General features: G+C 46.2%; 1 protein-coding gene across 1 annotated transcript in view; it reads left to right on the forward strand.

The window, feature by feature from the left end:
- Positions 1-16,335, forward strand: part of PLXNA2 (plexin A2) — a 321,397-nt gene that overhangs the window by 295,355 nt on the left and 9,707 nt on the right. Inside the window, exons 26-31 of the mRNA XM_032794137.2 lie at positions 591-694; positions 6,873-6,972; positions 9,558-9,748; positions 10,392-10,561; positions 13,729-13,941; positions 15,859-16,009. Coding sequence (XP_032650028.1) covers positions 591-694; positions 6,873-6,972; positions 9,558-9,748; positions 10,392-10,561; positions 13,729-13,941; positions 15,859-16,009 — 929 coding nt within the window. The remainder of the gene's footprint in view (positions 1-590; positions 695-6,872; positions 6,973-9,557; positions 9,749-10,391; positions 10,562-13,728; positions 13,942-15,858; positions 16,010-16,335) is intronic.

The following is a 16,335-nucleotide window of genomic DNA, read 5'->3' on the forward strand; positions in this document are numbered from 1 at the left end:
GATCGCATTGGCTAGAGCCAGAATGGCTAGCTCTGTGCACACTTGCTTTATTCTTACCTCCCCCGCCTCCCCCCCAAACACGACACCCCTCACCCAGCGGAGATGCTGTTTCTGCAGGACACAACACTAGGTCAAACTCCTTACCTGTCTTAGCCATTGCACACTGCAGACCCTGTTAACGTCCCCCAGAAAACTGTCTTAGTGGAGCGATTGTCCAGTGAGCAAGTGACTGACACCTCAACCACCTTTAGCTTTTTACGCAAGGCACCTCCAAGACCATATATTTACAGTAGTGTTGTGGGGGAGGACCCTTAGTTCAGATAAACACCCTAAAATATAATTACATTCCCCCACTCTGGGGAAAATTCTGCTCTCAGCTGGAAGGAAGCAACCCACATTGACTTCCTTAGGGCTGCACAGGAATAATCAAGAGCAGAAGTCAGCCCTTTCGCTGAACACCCCTTCCTGGGAGCTTGGCCTCTTAGAGACTCATCTCTCCTACAATGTCACATGAGACTGATGTGGACCGAAGAGGCAGGTGGCTTTTCATCCCTGACCATCATGTCTGCTCGTTCTTCCCGTCCCTGCAGAGTGGCGGCAAGGCCGGATAGCTCGTGTGGTCCTGCAAGATGAAGACATCACCACCAAGATTGAGGGCGACTGGAAGCGGTTAAACACCTTGATGCATTATCAGGTAAGAAACCATCCCTGACGCAGAACTCCCAGAAAGCAGCCAAGCGGAAGGGAAAGAAAAGCAGAAATTTAATTCCTTGGTGTCTCATCTAACAAGACAGACAAGGAGGTCACGTTCTTATGATAAACCAGAATGGTTCAGTGTGCTCGTGCATTATATGAGAAAGCAGCCTTGACACACATCTTACAGAAACTAGCAGAGTTGAAAATTGACTAAATTAAAAATGCCAGCCTCTCTCACCAGATAGACTGGGTATCCAGAGAGAGGACTGTGGTGTCACAGTTAAAGATGTGGGGGGCTGCAGAGGGCTATCATGTCAGAGACCCAGGCCTGGAAATGGAAGCCTAAGTGAGAGAAAGGGGAGGGCAGTATAGGGAGGGAGAGGGGTTTCTGTCTCTGAAGCTTCATCTATAGGCCACCAGGCACTATGGGGGCAGACTAGCTGCCTGATCCAGTGAGGCAGGGCACCAAGCTACATGGACAACTAGTCTCTTCCAGGTTTCAGAATAGCTGCCGTGTTAGTCTGTACCCACAAAAAGAACAGGAGTACTTGTGGCACCTTGGTGTCTTCCAGTTTCTCACTTTCAATCTTCCTACATGTTGATTCTCAGTTCTCATTCAGGGGATACCAAAGGCACCTAGTTTTTAGGAACAAGGGGGCGCCGCCTTGACCCTGTGTCCTGTGCAGCAATCGCATAGCTTTAGCATTAAAGGCAGGCACAGAGGAGTGTGCCGTCAGTCAAGGGAACGTAGCCCCAAGCACCGTAAACGTAAACCTCAACATCGGGAAAGTGAAGCAGTGAAATTTAGTTAAGCTCTGGAATGAGTCTCCCAAGAAATGCATCAGGAGTCCCATCGCTGGAGAAATTTGAAACTAGACAGGTCAGAGTGCTAGAGGAGATGCTGCATCCCACAGTGACCAGGATGGACCAGATGACCTTCAAGCTTCTTTCTGTCTCTCACTGCTTTTATGCTCATGACACCAGCCAAGCATAGCCTGCCTTGGGTGAGAGCTGAGCAGCTAGAAAGTGTTAACTATGATAGGTCAGAGAGAGAGAGAAAGGTACGTACTCAGCCAGGTCCATCTGTCTACCACATGCTGGAATGTTCTGTTGTAGGGGAGAAGGAATGTGTTGGAGTGTAACTGTATCCAACCCCCCAGGAAACTGATTTCAAGTTAGTAGAGGCATTGCTCTTGAAGCCCAGTGCTTGGTACTGCATCCCTAATGGACTTTTATTCATCCCCTGTCCATAGCCTTCCTGTAACTTCAACTTACCTCACAGTAACTCTAATTAGTCACTAATTAGAAGAAAGGAGGTTGGTGTAGTACAAGGACACTTCTTTTTCTGAGCAGAATGGTTTCTTAAGAGAAACCGATCCTTCCATGAGGTACTAGTCAGTTGCCTTTAGAACAGAAATCTTTCCCTTTTTACTTTGCTTGTTTGTTAAAGGTGACTTATCTCATGGCTATTCAGTGGCCTCTCTTTGAAATGAGTTTCATGGGTCTTAGCTCAGTTCCTAGCAAATTGTTGTCCACATCACAGATACAAACACCACAGTTGGCTTTGAAGTTGGCAAACACAATTTAGGATTGGTTTGGGCCATGTATCCTGAGGTCCGTGTGCTCACTTATTTTTAGCACACTAGCTCAAAGTGTAGCTGCAGCAGGATGGGCTAGATGCCAGAGTATGTGCCTAGGGTCTCAGATGAGATTGTACTCGGGGTAGCTAGCTCAGCCTGCCGCCTACATCATTGCACCTATACTGCTATTTTGAACACTGTAGCTCAACCAAAGCTAGTATGAGAGTGTCTACACAAGCTGGAAATTACACCCCCAGCGCCAGTGTAGATGTGCACCAAGACAGTGTGAGTGAAAAAAAAGTGATTAATAAGAGAAGGTGGGCAGGAGCAATTTGTGATCAGCAGGCAAGTAGAGAGGGGAGAACCAGTTTGATTTAAAAAAAAAAAAAATCATTATAATGGCCCCAAGCCACAAATGTCCAATCCGAACTTTCCCAAAGGGTTGTTCTGGCCCATTTCTAGTGAAAATAAGAGCTACCTCCACAAAGCCATCCCATCTTTCATGAGAGACATTTGTATGGTTCTGAAATGTTCCACTTGTTCTTTCCCTCATGCGAAAGTAGTATTATGCTGAGACCTGAAGATGTAGTGAGCTGTGTGGGGAGAAGTGCAATTGATGTCTGCAGCAGCATTTGCTGTTTCTGCTGTGCACGTCATGCTGCAAACACGTTGCATGTTAATCTCTTTTGTGCTCTTTGGCTAGTAGACTGAGCATTTTGCCTCTGCCACTGACTCACTGTGTGGCCTTGTAATTCTGATAAGATAGCGGAGCTAACACCTCGACTCTGGCAGAAGTGCCATGGCATCTTCAGGAACCATGAGTGGTCAGAATCTTGCTTTAAATAATAATGCCTAGCTCTTGTATAGCACTTTTTATCAGTAGATCTCAAAGCACTTTACAAAGAAGGTCACTGTTTTGATCCCCATTTTACAGATGGGGAAACTGAAGCAGAACTAGGGGCAGAAACTCAGTCTCCTGAGTACCAGTCCAGTGCTCTATCTACTAGGACAGGCTGGAAGTGTTAGCTGAAAGACAAGCCCCTTACCTCTATACTGGGACACTGAATCAAAAGGATCAGTGAATTGCCCACAATTGACACAATTCCTGCAGCTCCTAAGTACTGTATTCTGTGGAGGTCTCCCATCCAAAAACTAATCCAGTCTTACTCCTGCTTAGCATGATCATGTTTTAAGGTGGTACAGCTGCAGATTCTAGTTTGTTGGACAGTATCAGCAATCATTTGTTATTAGGCTGATGATTTAATTCCAAATCTTTCTCTTAATCCCACATTTCTTCATCAGCTCTTCAAGGCAAGATTTGTTTTTTCTGGGGTTTTTTATGATGATAACATCCCACCTATATCATCAGCTGATGGTCTTGTCTACCCAGTCATTAATCTGATTTTCACAAGCATCCCCTGTATGGAAAAATCAAATAGAATTTAGTAGGAAATGGTCAGCTTTCTATAGATTATTTTTGAACTATTATAGAATTGAATAGAGAGCTGTATCCCTGCTGCTGAATTCTGTATTCTGGCTTAAAAATACCTGTGGAAAGGGTCTCATTCTCTGTTAAATTCTCTAGGGCTTTTAGAAGAATTTCTGTAGAATCATACTACATTTCTGTAGAACTCTATCCCTGTTAAACTCTGTAGTATATGCTCACACAGACTTACCCAAGAAAAATGAACCACTCGGAATTTAACATCAAATGATTTACAATGGCTTGCGCAGGGTTAACTTGGAGGCAGCAAACCATGAAGAGACATCACTCACTGGGAGGCTGGAAGGGCTGAGAAATTAGAAGACTATTTTAAATGAAAAATTAGCAACAGCCAGGGAACATTCATATGGAAAATGAGACTCAGACACCTATAGTGGTTTGTATACTGAATATCCAAAGCTGGAGTTCATTAGCTGCTCTGGTATCCTTGCCTGGCCATGTCAATAAAGAAGGTATTAGCTGGACATCTTGTCTGTTGTTCTCCCTACTCTATTTTTTATCATTATTTGTAAAGGGGTTTCACATGGCATGTTTCAAGACAGTGGAAGAACCAGAATATTTGTAAAGTTGTAAAACAAAGTCAGCCAATTTCTCATGTATCTCCAGGGTTCTATCGGAGTGTGGTGGCAGCAGGGCAGAATGGGAAAGGAATGTATATTGCATCTGATGCTAATTTGGTGCTTTTTAGCTGACAAGAGTCATTCTGCCCAAACTTCAGAGAGCAAGAGTGCTCCCTCTGTGTGTGTGGAATTTTTAATACTTCTCTCCTAGTTAACTACAGCTCTGATGAAACCGTATCCAGCCACAGCAGCCTGGAAATTATTGCGTCTTTGTGTGAAAATCCAGAGCTTCCTTTGTATTCCTTGCACTGGAATGCTTAGATTTCACATTAGTGAAATTAAACCAAAGTGGCAGCTAATAACAGCCTAAGAAAATAATATCATCACTTGATTGTTCCTTCTAGTGACTTAATAAATTGGGTGAAATGAGGTGGGGGCGGGAAGAGGAGAAATAACAGAGGTGTGAAGTGTTGTACTTAGCCAAATAGAAATACTTCATTTTTGCTGTAACATGAAGCCATATTATTATTATTTATTATTATTATTATTAATAACTGACATTTATATAGCTGCTTTCATCCTGAAGGATCCCAAAGCACTTTAGAGATCATTATATATTAGAGATCATTTTCCTGCTACTAAGGTGAAATGTGCCAGCTATTTTGCACTGGCAGTAGTTATTCAAACTACCTTCAGTTTGAAACTGCAGGGGCACTTTAGGGAGGTGAAATGTAATCATTCCAGTTGAAGTTTGCCTCAACACCACTGTGACTCCACTTATATTCAGGGAGGGTGGTCAGGGTTCCATAGTGACCACGTGTGGTCAGAATCTTGGTTTTCTGTCTCATCAGGCGGTATTGCACCTCCTTGCAGCAGGGTTGCTTTTGTATGGCAGTAACCACAGACAGGCCTCTAGTCATGGATCAGGGCTCCATTGTGCTAGCCACTGTACAATCTGTCCCAAAGAGTTTATAATCTAAGCTGATGTCTAAACCATGCTGCTTGTGTCTCCTCTAATGTGACAATCAGGATTAGATTTAAAGTCTCTGGACCTTGCAAAAATAGGGAGTCTTTGGGCCGGGGGGTGGGTGGGTTAGAATGAGGAGGAGGAGTGCATCCAAGAGGAGGCTCAAACAGCAGTGCAGGATCTTGCAAAGGATATTAAGTTCAGACATTTTGTATTGGGGAGTCACTGGTGAGCTTCAAAGGAGGGGATGACAGGGGCTGATCAAGTGACGAAGGTCATTTTAGCCGCTGCCTTTTGGACAGAATGGGCAGAAGAGATAAGAGTTTCATTGAGCCCATAAGGGACGAGGAGCTGACCAGGGCCCAGGCATGTGTTTTGGCCACAGGGACAGAATCAAAGGCTCAGATTTTCGGTATGGTGTGGAGAGTCAAGTGGCAAGATGTGACAAGAGCCTGGAAGTGTAAAGGTAGTAGGAAGTCAAAGATGAGTGTGCAAGGGATGAGGCTGACAGGGAGGGAGGTGATGTGAAGAATAGTGCAGGAAAATGAAAGTGGGAAGAGGGTTTAGGAGGAAGAATAAGCAGCTCATTTTACCCATCCAAGACAGTTTGTGAGAGCGAATCTGATATGCCGCTGGTCAGAGCAAGAGTAGCATGGAGAGAGAAGTTCCAGAGTAATCCATCACCCTCCTCAAGTAAATCACTGGCTGAGCCCTAGAAGGCACATCAACCTGAAGATACTGTAGGGTTCACTTTCCTATTCCCCTGCCATACTGCATCATAAGGTTTTCAGTTCAGAATTTAAAAAATGCTAAGGTCTATTCCACTGAAATCTGTATATTCTTAATTAATGAAGATAAGTTAAAAACTTCCAATGACTATTAGATTTATAGGGAGGGTAAAATTAAACGCTGCCACTAAAACCTGCTATAACAGAATCTCGTTAGTGCTAATGTTCATTTATAGTTTGACTTCCCAGCATTTAATCCTTTTTTGGTGTAATAGAGGGACTGACAATTTAAGATCCTGAAAGATGGTTTTATGACTTGTTCAGCTGTAAATCAAACTTTTAAAGTTCATAAAAATTGTTAAAATAAAAAATGGTTTAATAAGAGTGTTTTATGGTCCATAACATTATTATAGCTGTTTTATTCCCTTTGCGTTACTACTTTAATTGGATTGCAACAATTCTTCAGATTCTCCATTTTTATTGGATAAAATGTAATCTTAAATCAAAATGACCAAAAATGTCTTCAATATGTCTTCATTTATCATCCCTTTCCTTCAGGGCCTGAATCCAGCAGAGGACACAACAAGATAAAGCAGGGGTATCTCTCTTGTGTTAAGAAAACAGCAGGCTAGTGTGATTCGGGTTTTTTCCCCTTGTCGTCATGAACAAGGTGTCATTTTGTTAGCTCCCTGCAAAGTCTGGATTCTAAAACTTGCAGCCTTCACTGTTTGCTGCTTAGCAGGCAGTGTTCTACACTCCAAAGGTGGCATCAGCAGCGGTGCCTCCTGGTGGTCTCATCTCACTCATCCGCTTTCTTCTGTCTCTTTGCCTTACCAGGTGTCAGACCGCTCTGTGGTGGCTCTCGTTCCTAAACAGACCTCCTCATATAACATCCCCGCCTCTGCCAGCATATCTCGAACCTCCATTAGCAGATACGGTAAGAAGCCGGGTTAAGTGCTGGGGATTTAAAGGCTCACAGGCAGCGACCTGACTTTTCCACTGCTAGACTCATCTTTAGACTCCAGCCTGGAATCATTAGTGGAACGAGCTTTTTGATCTCAGCTCGTAATTTTGCTTAGTTCCAATCAACAAGTGAGAGTATCCTTAACTCAGCATGCAAGATTTTAAACACATAGGAATTGGGAATGTTATTTGCATAGCAGTATGGGTAGGCATTTTACAGACCATGCCCTAAAGAGTTTACAGTCTGAATAATTGAGTCTGTTAGATGCCAAGTGCAGATTTATAGCTTCGTATACACAATAGTAATAATATACCTTCATAAAGGATGGTGGAGAAGTCCCTGGCGCACAGGTTTTTTTTCAGCTCTTTCATTCAATGGACTGTTTAGTCAAAGAGAGTTCTCCTGACAGACCCACCTCCTTTCCCAGTTTCCTGGCTCTCAAAATCCTTATTCTGAGTACCATCACGGAGGAGTTATGCAGAGCCATCTGAATGGCGTGAGACCCGTCAGCTAGCAGAACAGTATTGTGGCTCTGTGCACCATAGCAAGGGTTGTTTGCCATCTATAAAAATCAATGCAAGTAAGATCTTAGTTCCCTTTGTTCTTAAGGTGAAGTGGGGAGGGGACCCAGATTGGGGAAGTAATGCCAGTGCTTGTTCATCGGCATCAGGTGCAAGAGCATTTGTGAACTGCAAGTATGCATGATCTTTGCTAACGTTAATATTAATAATTCTAATTGTGCAGACAAAATGCAAATGAGGATGCAGATTTACTTTCCATATTATGCATCAGTACAGAGCCATGTTTAAAAATAGAATTACTAGATGCTTCCCAGCCTTCCCCCCTCCTTTTCTCCCCCATGCCTTAATTAAATTGGCTGGAATATTCATATTCATCTGCGTATTAATCAGGGATGAAACTTTACCAACTTTTTAAATAACTGTTATATTTCCTGTACTGATCCCCTTAACTCTTTCTGGTGCTGGGAAAGGTGAGTGTAGACCTGGGAGGCTGAGCTGGCCACAGCAAAGCAAGCATTTGAGAGAGAGAGATAGTGTGGTGGTTTGATAGTGTCACCAGAACGTTCTGCCACAAGCTGAATGGATAGTGGGTGGGTGGAGCCAGGATAATACATTTCCTTGGGGAACTGAAGCACCTCGTGTCACTAAGCAGTGAGTGGGGTGATTAAGGAAGCACCTTACCCATGCTCCAAAGAGGAGTCTATTCCAGCTCCCCAGGAAAAGTTGGGTGTTGAGCAAGGGGGTGAAAGTAAGGGGTGTGATCAGGAATCCTGCAGGGAAGCAGTCGCAGTGGCCACTGTTGGAAGACAGGACCTTTGGTTTGATCCAGTATGGTCATTCTTACATTCCTCCTCTCCCCTGACCCTGCCTGCACAGGGGACGAAAGGATACAAGCACACACTGCAGATACAACCTATCCAATGATAGGTTGTCTGCTGTTTAATTCAGTCACCTCTTAATTTGATTTTTTATTACACTTGAACCACATCACTTGTTTTAAAAATAACGCAGCTTCTGCCCTGTTTGGATTGGGCCAGGCAGTTGCAATCAGACTTGCAGGGAGCTGGCATTAAGGCCCTGATCCTGCAAACACTCATGCACGTGCTTAACGTTAAGCATGTGAGTAATGGCTGTGCTTTGAATGGGACTGCATGTGAGTAAATCAGTTTAACCAGTTTGGAAAAGTCCCAGAATCTGAATATGGAGCTCTGTGACAGTAACAGATGACTGTAGGGAAGAGTTGTGTGCTATCCACATATTGTTACTGACACTCCCCAAGTGATCCCCTGTGTTGTGCAGTCTCTGTTTCATTTCATTTTTCTTATTTCACACACATACATGGACCTGGGCTGGAGCAGAAGGTAGCAGCAGGGGAGAGATACTGAGAGGAGAATAGAGTACATGGTGTTTTAAACTATAATAATAGAGTCTGAACTGCTCAAGTTCACTGAAATGACACAGTGACCTTGAGGAATGTGTATAAAATAAACTTGCCAGATTTTAAAGGTATGATGTCATGGAAAAAGAGTTCAAGTGTGCCCCTCCCCCTTACAAAGTCATCACATGGACATAGTTACCCAGTCCCAGTGGTTTCTGAGATACCACCAGGCTTCTGTGTCCTTGCCCAGAAGGCAACATCACTACCAGTGCAAGCTGCTGGAATGATGACCCAGCAAAGGTTAGTACTTATAACAAGAAAGCAAAGGTTTGTTCAGCCCCGGGTGCCCAATCTGATTATCATAAAGGCAGCCTTCCACCTCCCTCTCACAAACAGCCACTCTCCTACCCTTTCCCCTGGACAAGGGGCTGCTCAGCTGGAGTTAATCACTTCCTCACTGGAGACAAAGTCCTGCCTCTCCTTCTTTCCTGTGTGTCTGCTTGTGGCAAATGCTGCTTTTTTTTTTAATGGTGCCTGCAATGTATTCTATTTAATTGCTCTGCAACTAATCCAGTGAGGGGGGTCTACTAAGGAGAGGCAGAGAAGTGATAGAAGCTGCTTCCTTTGGACATCACCAGCTTCTCTTCTCTTCTGTTCAGATTCAACATTCCGGTACACAGGCAGCCCAGACAGCCTCCGCTCCAGGGCTCCCATGATCACCCCTGACCTAGAGAGCGGAGTGAAAGTCTGGCACCTAGTCAAAAACCATGACCATGGAGACCAGAAGGAGGGCGACCGGGGCAGTAAGATGGTGTCTGAGATCTACCTGACTAGGCTCCTAGCTACAAAGGTAATCACTATGCACCAGAGTCTGCCTGGAAAATGTATAAATAGGCCTATAAAGAGACAGTGCTCAGCCCCTGTCTTGAGCCTTCAGTGTCCATTAATGAAGCCTTGCGACCTTTCTGAATTGGGCATTATTATCCCCATTTTACACAGAGGGAGCGGAGGTGCAGAGAGGATAAGTGCTCCTGGAGTTACGGAACAATTCAATGGCAGAGCCAGAAATAGAGCCCTGGTTTCCTGGCAATCACTCCTAAATTTCTAGATGCTCCATCCTTTCACCAGCACTAAATGCCACTAAAAATTGGAAGGAAGCTACCATGTCTGTAAATGCTTTACCCGTCGTCTCAGCCTAGGGAATCTGCAATCCTTTTGTAGTGCCCTCAGCAGTGGTTATAGCACAGATTGGATTTCAGAAGCAAAAGAAATGGTGCTTAACGTTAAGAATAAAACCAATGTGCCTCAGAAGTGCAGCCAGCCCATTCCTATAAGGTTACATATACGTTACGTATTCCTATAGGATCTATACCTATACCTTTCTGGAGCTGTGCATAGCCTGTGTCACCATCTGGTGTCCCCTCCTGCTGTTGCTGTTTAGCCGAGTGTGCATACATCCCTCCCATCACCCCGTTGGTTGCTGCTCCCATTAGGGTACGCTGCAGAAATTCGTGGATGACTTGTTCGAGACCTTGTTCAGTACTGTGCACCGAGGCAGCGCGCTCCCACTGGCCATAAAATACATGTTCGATTTCCTGGATGAGCAAGCAGATAAGCACAGCATCCACGACACAGATGTGAGGCACACCTGGAAGAGCAATTGGTAAGAGCATGGGGAGTGGGGGTGGACCCCACTGTTGAGCAATTATCCACAGCCTGGAAAAGAATGGAAACGCAGGGATGGGGATGGGAGCAGGAGGAGGAGGGACATCATCTGTGTAATTGGAGGCAGCTCGCAGTGCAGTGTGCCTCACAGAATAAACCTGCTGTTGCCACACCTCCTTTCTTTCATTGTTAAGGAAGATGCCAGCATACGCACATTTGTGCAAAACCCTGCCCCTGTACTTCTGCCTGGGAGTCACAAACCTGGTTCTTTTCATTTTCAGGGAACTTTTGCATTTTTTGCCCTTGGGGGTTATTGGCACATTCTGGCTGCCCTCAGATATAATGGAAGGAGGCATCCCTGATACAAAGCATTGCTAATACTCTTCAATCCAAACCTCCGGTACTTGTGCCATCCCAATTATGGGATCTCCTTGCTGCTGTGACAACATACTTCAATTCTGACCTGTTGTGGTTCAAATCAGGAACCGCCAGCACATAGACAGCTCTGCCAGTGTATCTCAGTCCTGGCCTGTACACCAGCTCCTGCTGTTGATCTCCAGCCTCAGAGAAGCTACAGTTTATTGACAGTGCCACAAAAGGGCTAAATTGGCACTGAAAATTAAGCAAAGTGTTCCCTGCCTTTTCATTTACAACTTTAATCTGTTAAAATCTGGTTATTTTTCTAAGTATGAAGCATCCAGGAAACTGCAAACTGCCTGTTAAATTATTTAGCGGTTATTATAGGATAAACTAATTCCACTCCTACAAACCTGTTTCATCTCACCACTCAGACAGAAGTGGTTTTGAGTGTAAATTCCAGACCCCTCCTTTCATTCCAGGGGTAGGAATTATTTATTGTTGTTTGTACTCCAGTAGTTCCCAGAGGCCTCTGTACACACAATAAAATCTAGCTCCTGCCCTGAAGAGCTTACAGTCTATACAGACAAGACAGACAAAGGAGCTGTGGCAAAGCTGGGAATTGAACATGGGTGTCTTGCATCGTAGTCCAGTTCTTTAGCCCCAAGACCGCCCCTGCCCTCCAATAATGAGAAGAGATTTTGGAAATGGCTGGGTTGTATACAGGCAGGTAGTTAACAGCTATACCTTACATGTATGATATTATCAAAAGGGAAATGCCTGCTAATGCTCAGAGGTGACAGTTCAGTTAGCAGCTGCTCCTTCCCAGATGCTTCCGGAGCCCTGCTTCAGGGAGCAAGGGAGAAGGGAAGAGAGAACAGATGAGTGGAGCTCACACTTAAACTGTGTGCAATTGACACAAACTGCAGCTTGGCCTCAATGTTCTCAGAACAATTGGACCTATTACATCTTTGCCTTTGCTGTTATTTTAGGATTAAAAGCTCTGTGGGTTAGAAATTTACCTCTGGGGTGGGGGTTGGAGAATCCATAACAAATGGTAGCCCCCTGAAGATTTTTTATTTTTTTTCCACCAGTCCCTCGTGGTTTAAAAAGCCTCTAATCATCATGTCTGCAAAAGCTGGATTCCCTGCTAAGGCTGTAGGAAGCTAAAAACAATTTGTTGAAAGCTTTAGAAGAAGGAGCTATTAGGATAAAATGTTTGAATCCTGAATAAAATGACACTTTTTAAAGCTATAAAGGGAAACGGTGTTGAACAACAAAGATTTTTCTACCACAGCCATCAAACCACATGGGTTCCGGCAGCTGATAGGGACCCAGCCATTGTACAGCTTTGCATATGGGAACAAAGGAGGAGTCAGAGCAGAGGTGTAAATTCTAGTTTTCAAACTAATCATTACATTGAGCCTTCACTATGTCTGTACGTTTCCACAGCACTCTCCAAACATTAGTGAGTGCTTGCTGTGCCCCTAGGAGAGAGCTGAGCATTGTCAGACAGGAATAGAGGCACTGAGAGGGGAAAGGCCTTGTTCCAGATATTAACTAGGTCACTGTTAGGGATGGGAGTATCACTCAGGAGTTCTAGCCCTGTGCTCCATCAGCTAGAAAAGGACCAGGCATGGCTCCTTTGAGAAAGGAAAGGGTTAAGTCTCAGACCACATCAGACCTCCGGGGGGAGCCCAGATGGGAACTGAGAGACTTTAGTAGCTGGGGTTGTAGACTCATGTGACCTGTTGGAAGTAGCAGGAGAGCTGGGAGGGGCACAAGGTGAGATGAGAGGGAAGGGGGGTATTGAGAACAGGTGTGGCAGCTTGGAAGATGGAAGGCAGTTTAGCCGACTGAGAAGGGTCTGGGAAGTAGCCAGAGAGCTGGTCAGCATGGGAAGCAGCTCAGGGCCATCATGCAGAGAGCAGCAATTGGGAGCATGTGGAGCGTTGAGGCTGCTAACAAGAGACTCTGCTGTGTGAGGGCATTGGAACACTGCAGACAAGTTGCTCAAGGGTTAAGGCTGAAGCCTTGGTTGTAGCTAGCTAGGGAGAGCTGGGACTTGAAAGCTAACAGAAAGCAGCAGCTGGTTTTTGATCCTGCTGTAGAGCCAAAGGAAAAGGGAAGAATAATTCTCCTTTGATTACCAAGGCCCAGGATTTGGAGGCGGGGGGGGAGGCAGAGATACCTGATGTGCTCCTTCCAGGCTGACGGGCTGGGAACAGGCCCTGGATTCTGCTCACTGCAGTGGATTATTAGTGGGGACTCTAGTAGCACCCCACCTCCTCACCAGCCCAGTGCCACAGACCTTCGCTCTAAAGAACGCTGAGATACAGACTAACAGACTGCACTTGACCTCCTGAGCCCCCTGGATAAACCCCAACACTAGCAAACACTGGGGGCTCTCCTAAAACGGAGAGCTTCCTCTCGGCCTTACAGTATGGTGCCTGCAGTCCACTTGGCTTCAGCACCTGGGCCTTTCTGGCTGCCCCTTGACATGGCACAAGATCAAGTCAAATGGCAGCCACTCCGGAGTGGGCAGGGTCAGCAGGGGCTGGGCCAAGGGTTGGCTGGAAAATCAGAGAAGAAAAGTGGCCATTAGCCTGGCTCGGGTTTGGTAATGAGATGGGCTCAGCTCTGCTTAGGATACCACTGCAGACTGTGTGGGGCCATTACTGCCACTTAGTGCTTATAAGGGGCACCGCCCTGAGCAGATCATTGTGGGACCCGATATACATGGGAAAGAAAGATCCCCTCCTGTCTCTAGGGTTTGTGACTTGTTTTTATTCCTTTGTTTTCCTGCAGCCTCCCTCTCCGGTTCTGGGTGAACGTAATCAAAAACCCCCAGTTTGTGTTCGATATCCACAAGGGTAGCATCACAGATGCCTGCCTCTCTGTCGTCGCCCAGACCTTCATGGACTCCTGTTCCACCTCTGAGCACCGCCTGGGCAAGGACTCCCCCTCCAACAAATTGCTCTATGCCAAGGATATCCCCAGCTACAAGAGCTGGGTAGAAAGGTAGGTCAGTGTGGGAGCATGGTCAGGAGCAGCAGCAGCTGTCTCATTGCACCACCTGATCAGCAATTGTAGTGCATATGTAACCCGTGCCTGCTTGGTGCAGTGCTCTGCCCACCGACTCCGTGGGTGCTCTGGCCCATGAGCACCCATGGAAAAAAATTAGCGGGTGCTTAGCATCCAACGCCAGCCAAGCTCCACCCCTCCCACCAGCGCCCCCTGCCTGCTGGCAGCCCGCTAATCAACTCCTTCCCCTCCTTCCCAGCACCTACCACCCGCTGCAGAACAGCTGTTCAGTGGCATGCAGGAGGCGCGAGGATGGGGCATGCTCAGGGGAGGGGCGGGAAGAGGTCGGGCAGGGGTGAAGTCTTGGAGGAAGGGGTGGAGTGAGGGCAGGCCTGGGGCGGAGTGGGGTGTCGAGCACCCTCAGGAAGAGAGGAAGTCGGCACCTGTGGCTTTGTCCCGCTGTACTGGCACCTAGACCATCTAGTGATTAATGAGTCTGCTGCAGCCTTAGCTAAGAGGCATGTGGCTTTTAGCTTATGCATTTAGCTCCAGATGTCCCAGGTTCAATCCCACGTGCTGAGGTCTGTCAGCATTACACGTGCATTGCTGGACCTGCAACCATAGCATCACATAGCCTGATTTCATGGTCTAAACGGCATTGGAGCCGATGAGATCTTGGATGGAAGATGACATGGTGCTAGTGGTGTTCTTCCTCTGAATTAATGGCAAGCATCATTATTGCCACGCCCCCATCATGAATCAGGACCCCACTGCACTAGCCACTGTACAAACACACAACAAAAAGATGATGCCTGTCCCAAAAAGCTTCCAGCCTAAATATAAGATGAGGGGATGGGGTGAATATAACAGACAGACAAGGGCAGCACAAGGAGGCGATGCTGGTCAGTATGATAAGCAGCAATCACAGCACGCCAGCCATCTGACCACTGTCAAGTGTTGTGTAGCTCTCTCAGCAGAGGAGCATTTGCAGGAGGACAGTGGTTCTGGCGGATGCTTCTATTCATTCCCTTTGAAGCACCTGGCACTGATCACGGTCAGAAGACAGAATGCTAGGCTAGCTGGACCATTGGTCCGACCCAATACGTCCGTTCTTATGTTCTTGTTGGACAGGTGTGTCACCTATAGTCTTGCTGGTTTTTGACCACCTATCAGAGGAATGTAGTGAATAATAAGAATTTTTAATGGTAGAGTTTAAACTAAAATGAGAGGTTTCCTCACTAATTTTATGCTGACAATGAATGAATGGTGATCCATTCTGCCTCCCAGTTGGCAGGTTCACAAGCAAATGTGGTAGGATGGTTAAAAGGTAGAGAGCAAACAGTACAGTTCAAATACGCATGCTGCTATGGATGGTGCTGACTGTCAGATTAGATGTGCAACGGAGACCTCAACCATTAAAGATCCCATGGCACTATCTTGTTAGCCTTGATGCCTGACCCAGATTGCAGTTCAGATCATTGTCTGCCTCACACAAATCTGCCCTGTAGTTTCCACTGGATAAGGTATTATCCCTCAGTTTCTCCACTTCGGTATACTTTTTGGATGGAGATTACATAGTATTACTGTGCAGAGTCCTAAAGCTTCTCTATTCCCAGGACCCCAGAAGCTGCTGCATTTCAGTGTGGGGCAAAATGTTTCCTTTGATACGCATAGGGCCAGATTTGCCGTGGCTCCTGCTTGGTTAGGAGCAATAGAGAGGAGAGGCCTTGCCAGCTCCTTTCAGAGTTCACAAAGGCCAGATAGAACTGCAGACCCCCGTTCTGGGCAATGAATGCTAGCTGAGACTGAACCCTTGGGGTTTTACATTCAGGAGGCACTGGCATCCCTGCTGCGTACATGCTGCCCTTCCTTGCCAATATGTTTTTCATTTGTCTCTCACCTTTCATTCCCCAGGTATTATGCAGACATTGCAAAGCTCCCAGCCATCAGTGACCAGGATATGAATGCCTACCTCGCGGAGCAATCACGCCTGCATGCCATTGAGTTCAACATGCTAAGTGCACTCAATGAGATCTACTCTTATGTCAGCAAGTACAGTGAAGAGGTGAGCAGGCCCCCTACCCCCGGGCCACAGGATATGTGGCAATCCTGCCACCAATCCACCTTAGACAGATAGAGTCCATTGGGAGGAGGCTCTGTATATAAGTGGGATATGGAGCCTTTCACCTCTAGGTCGGCAGTTCAGTTCCACTCTGACTTGGTAGTGACTGAAAGTCACCCTCAACAGGTGGTTAGCCCCAGTCCTATTCCTGGCATGGATAGGCTTCTCCAGACAGCACAGTTGGCTTCCTGGCTGGCAGTCTCAGAAGGGAGGCCAAAGACTGAATGGGGCCTGGAGGCCAATTTCCCCTCTCATCCCTGACAGCTGTT

This window comes from Chelonoidis abingdonii, chromosome 4, assembly GCF_003597395.2.
Source record: "Chelonoidis abingdonii isolate Lonesome George chromosome 4, CheloAbing_2.0, whole genome shotgun sequence".
In the NCBI taxonomy this organism is placed as follows: domain Eukaryota; kingdom Metazoa; phylum Chordata; order Testudines; family Testudinidae; genus Chelonoidis; species Chelonoidis abingdonii.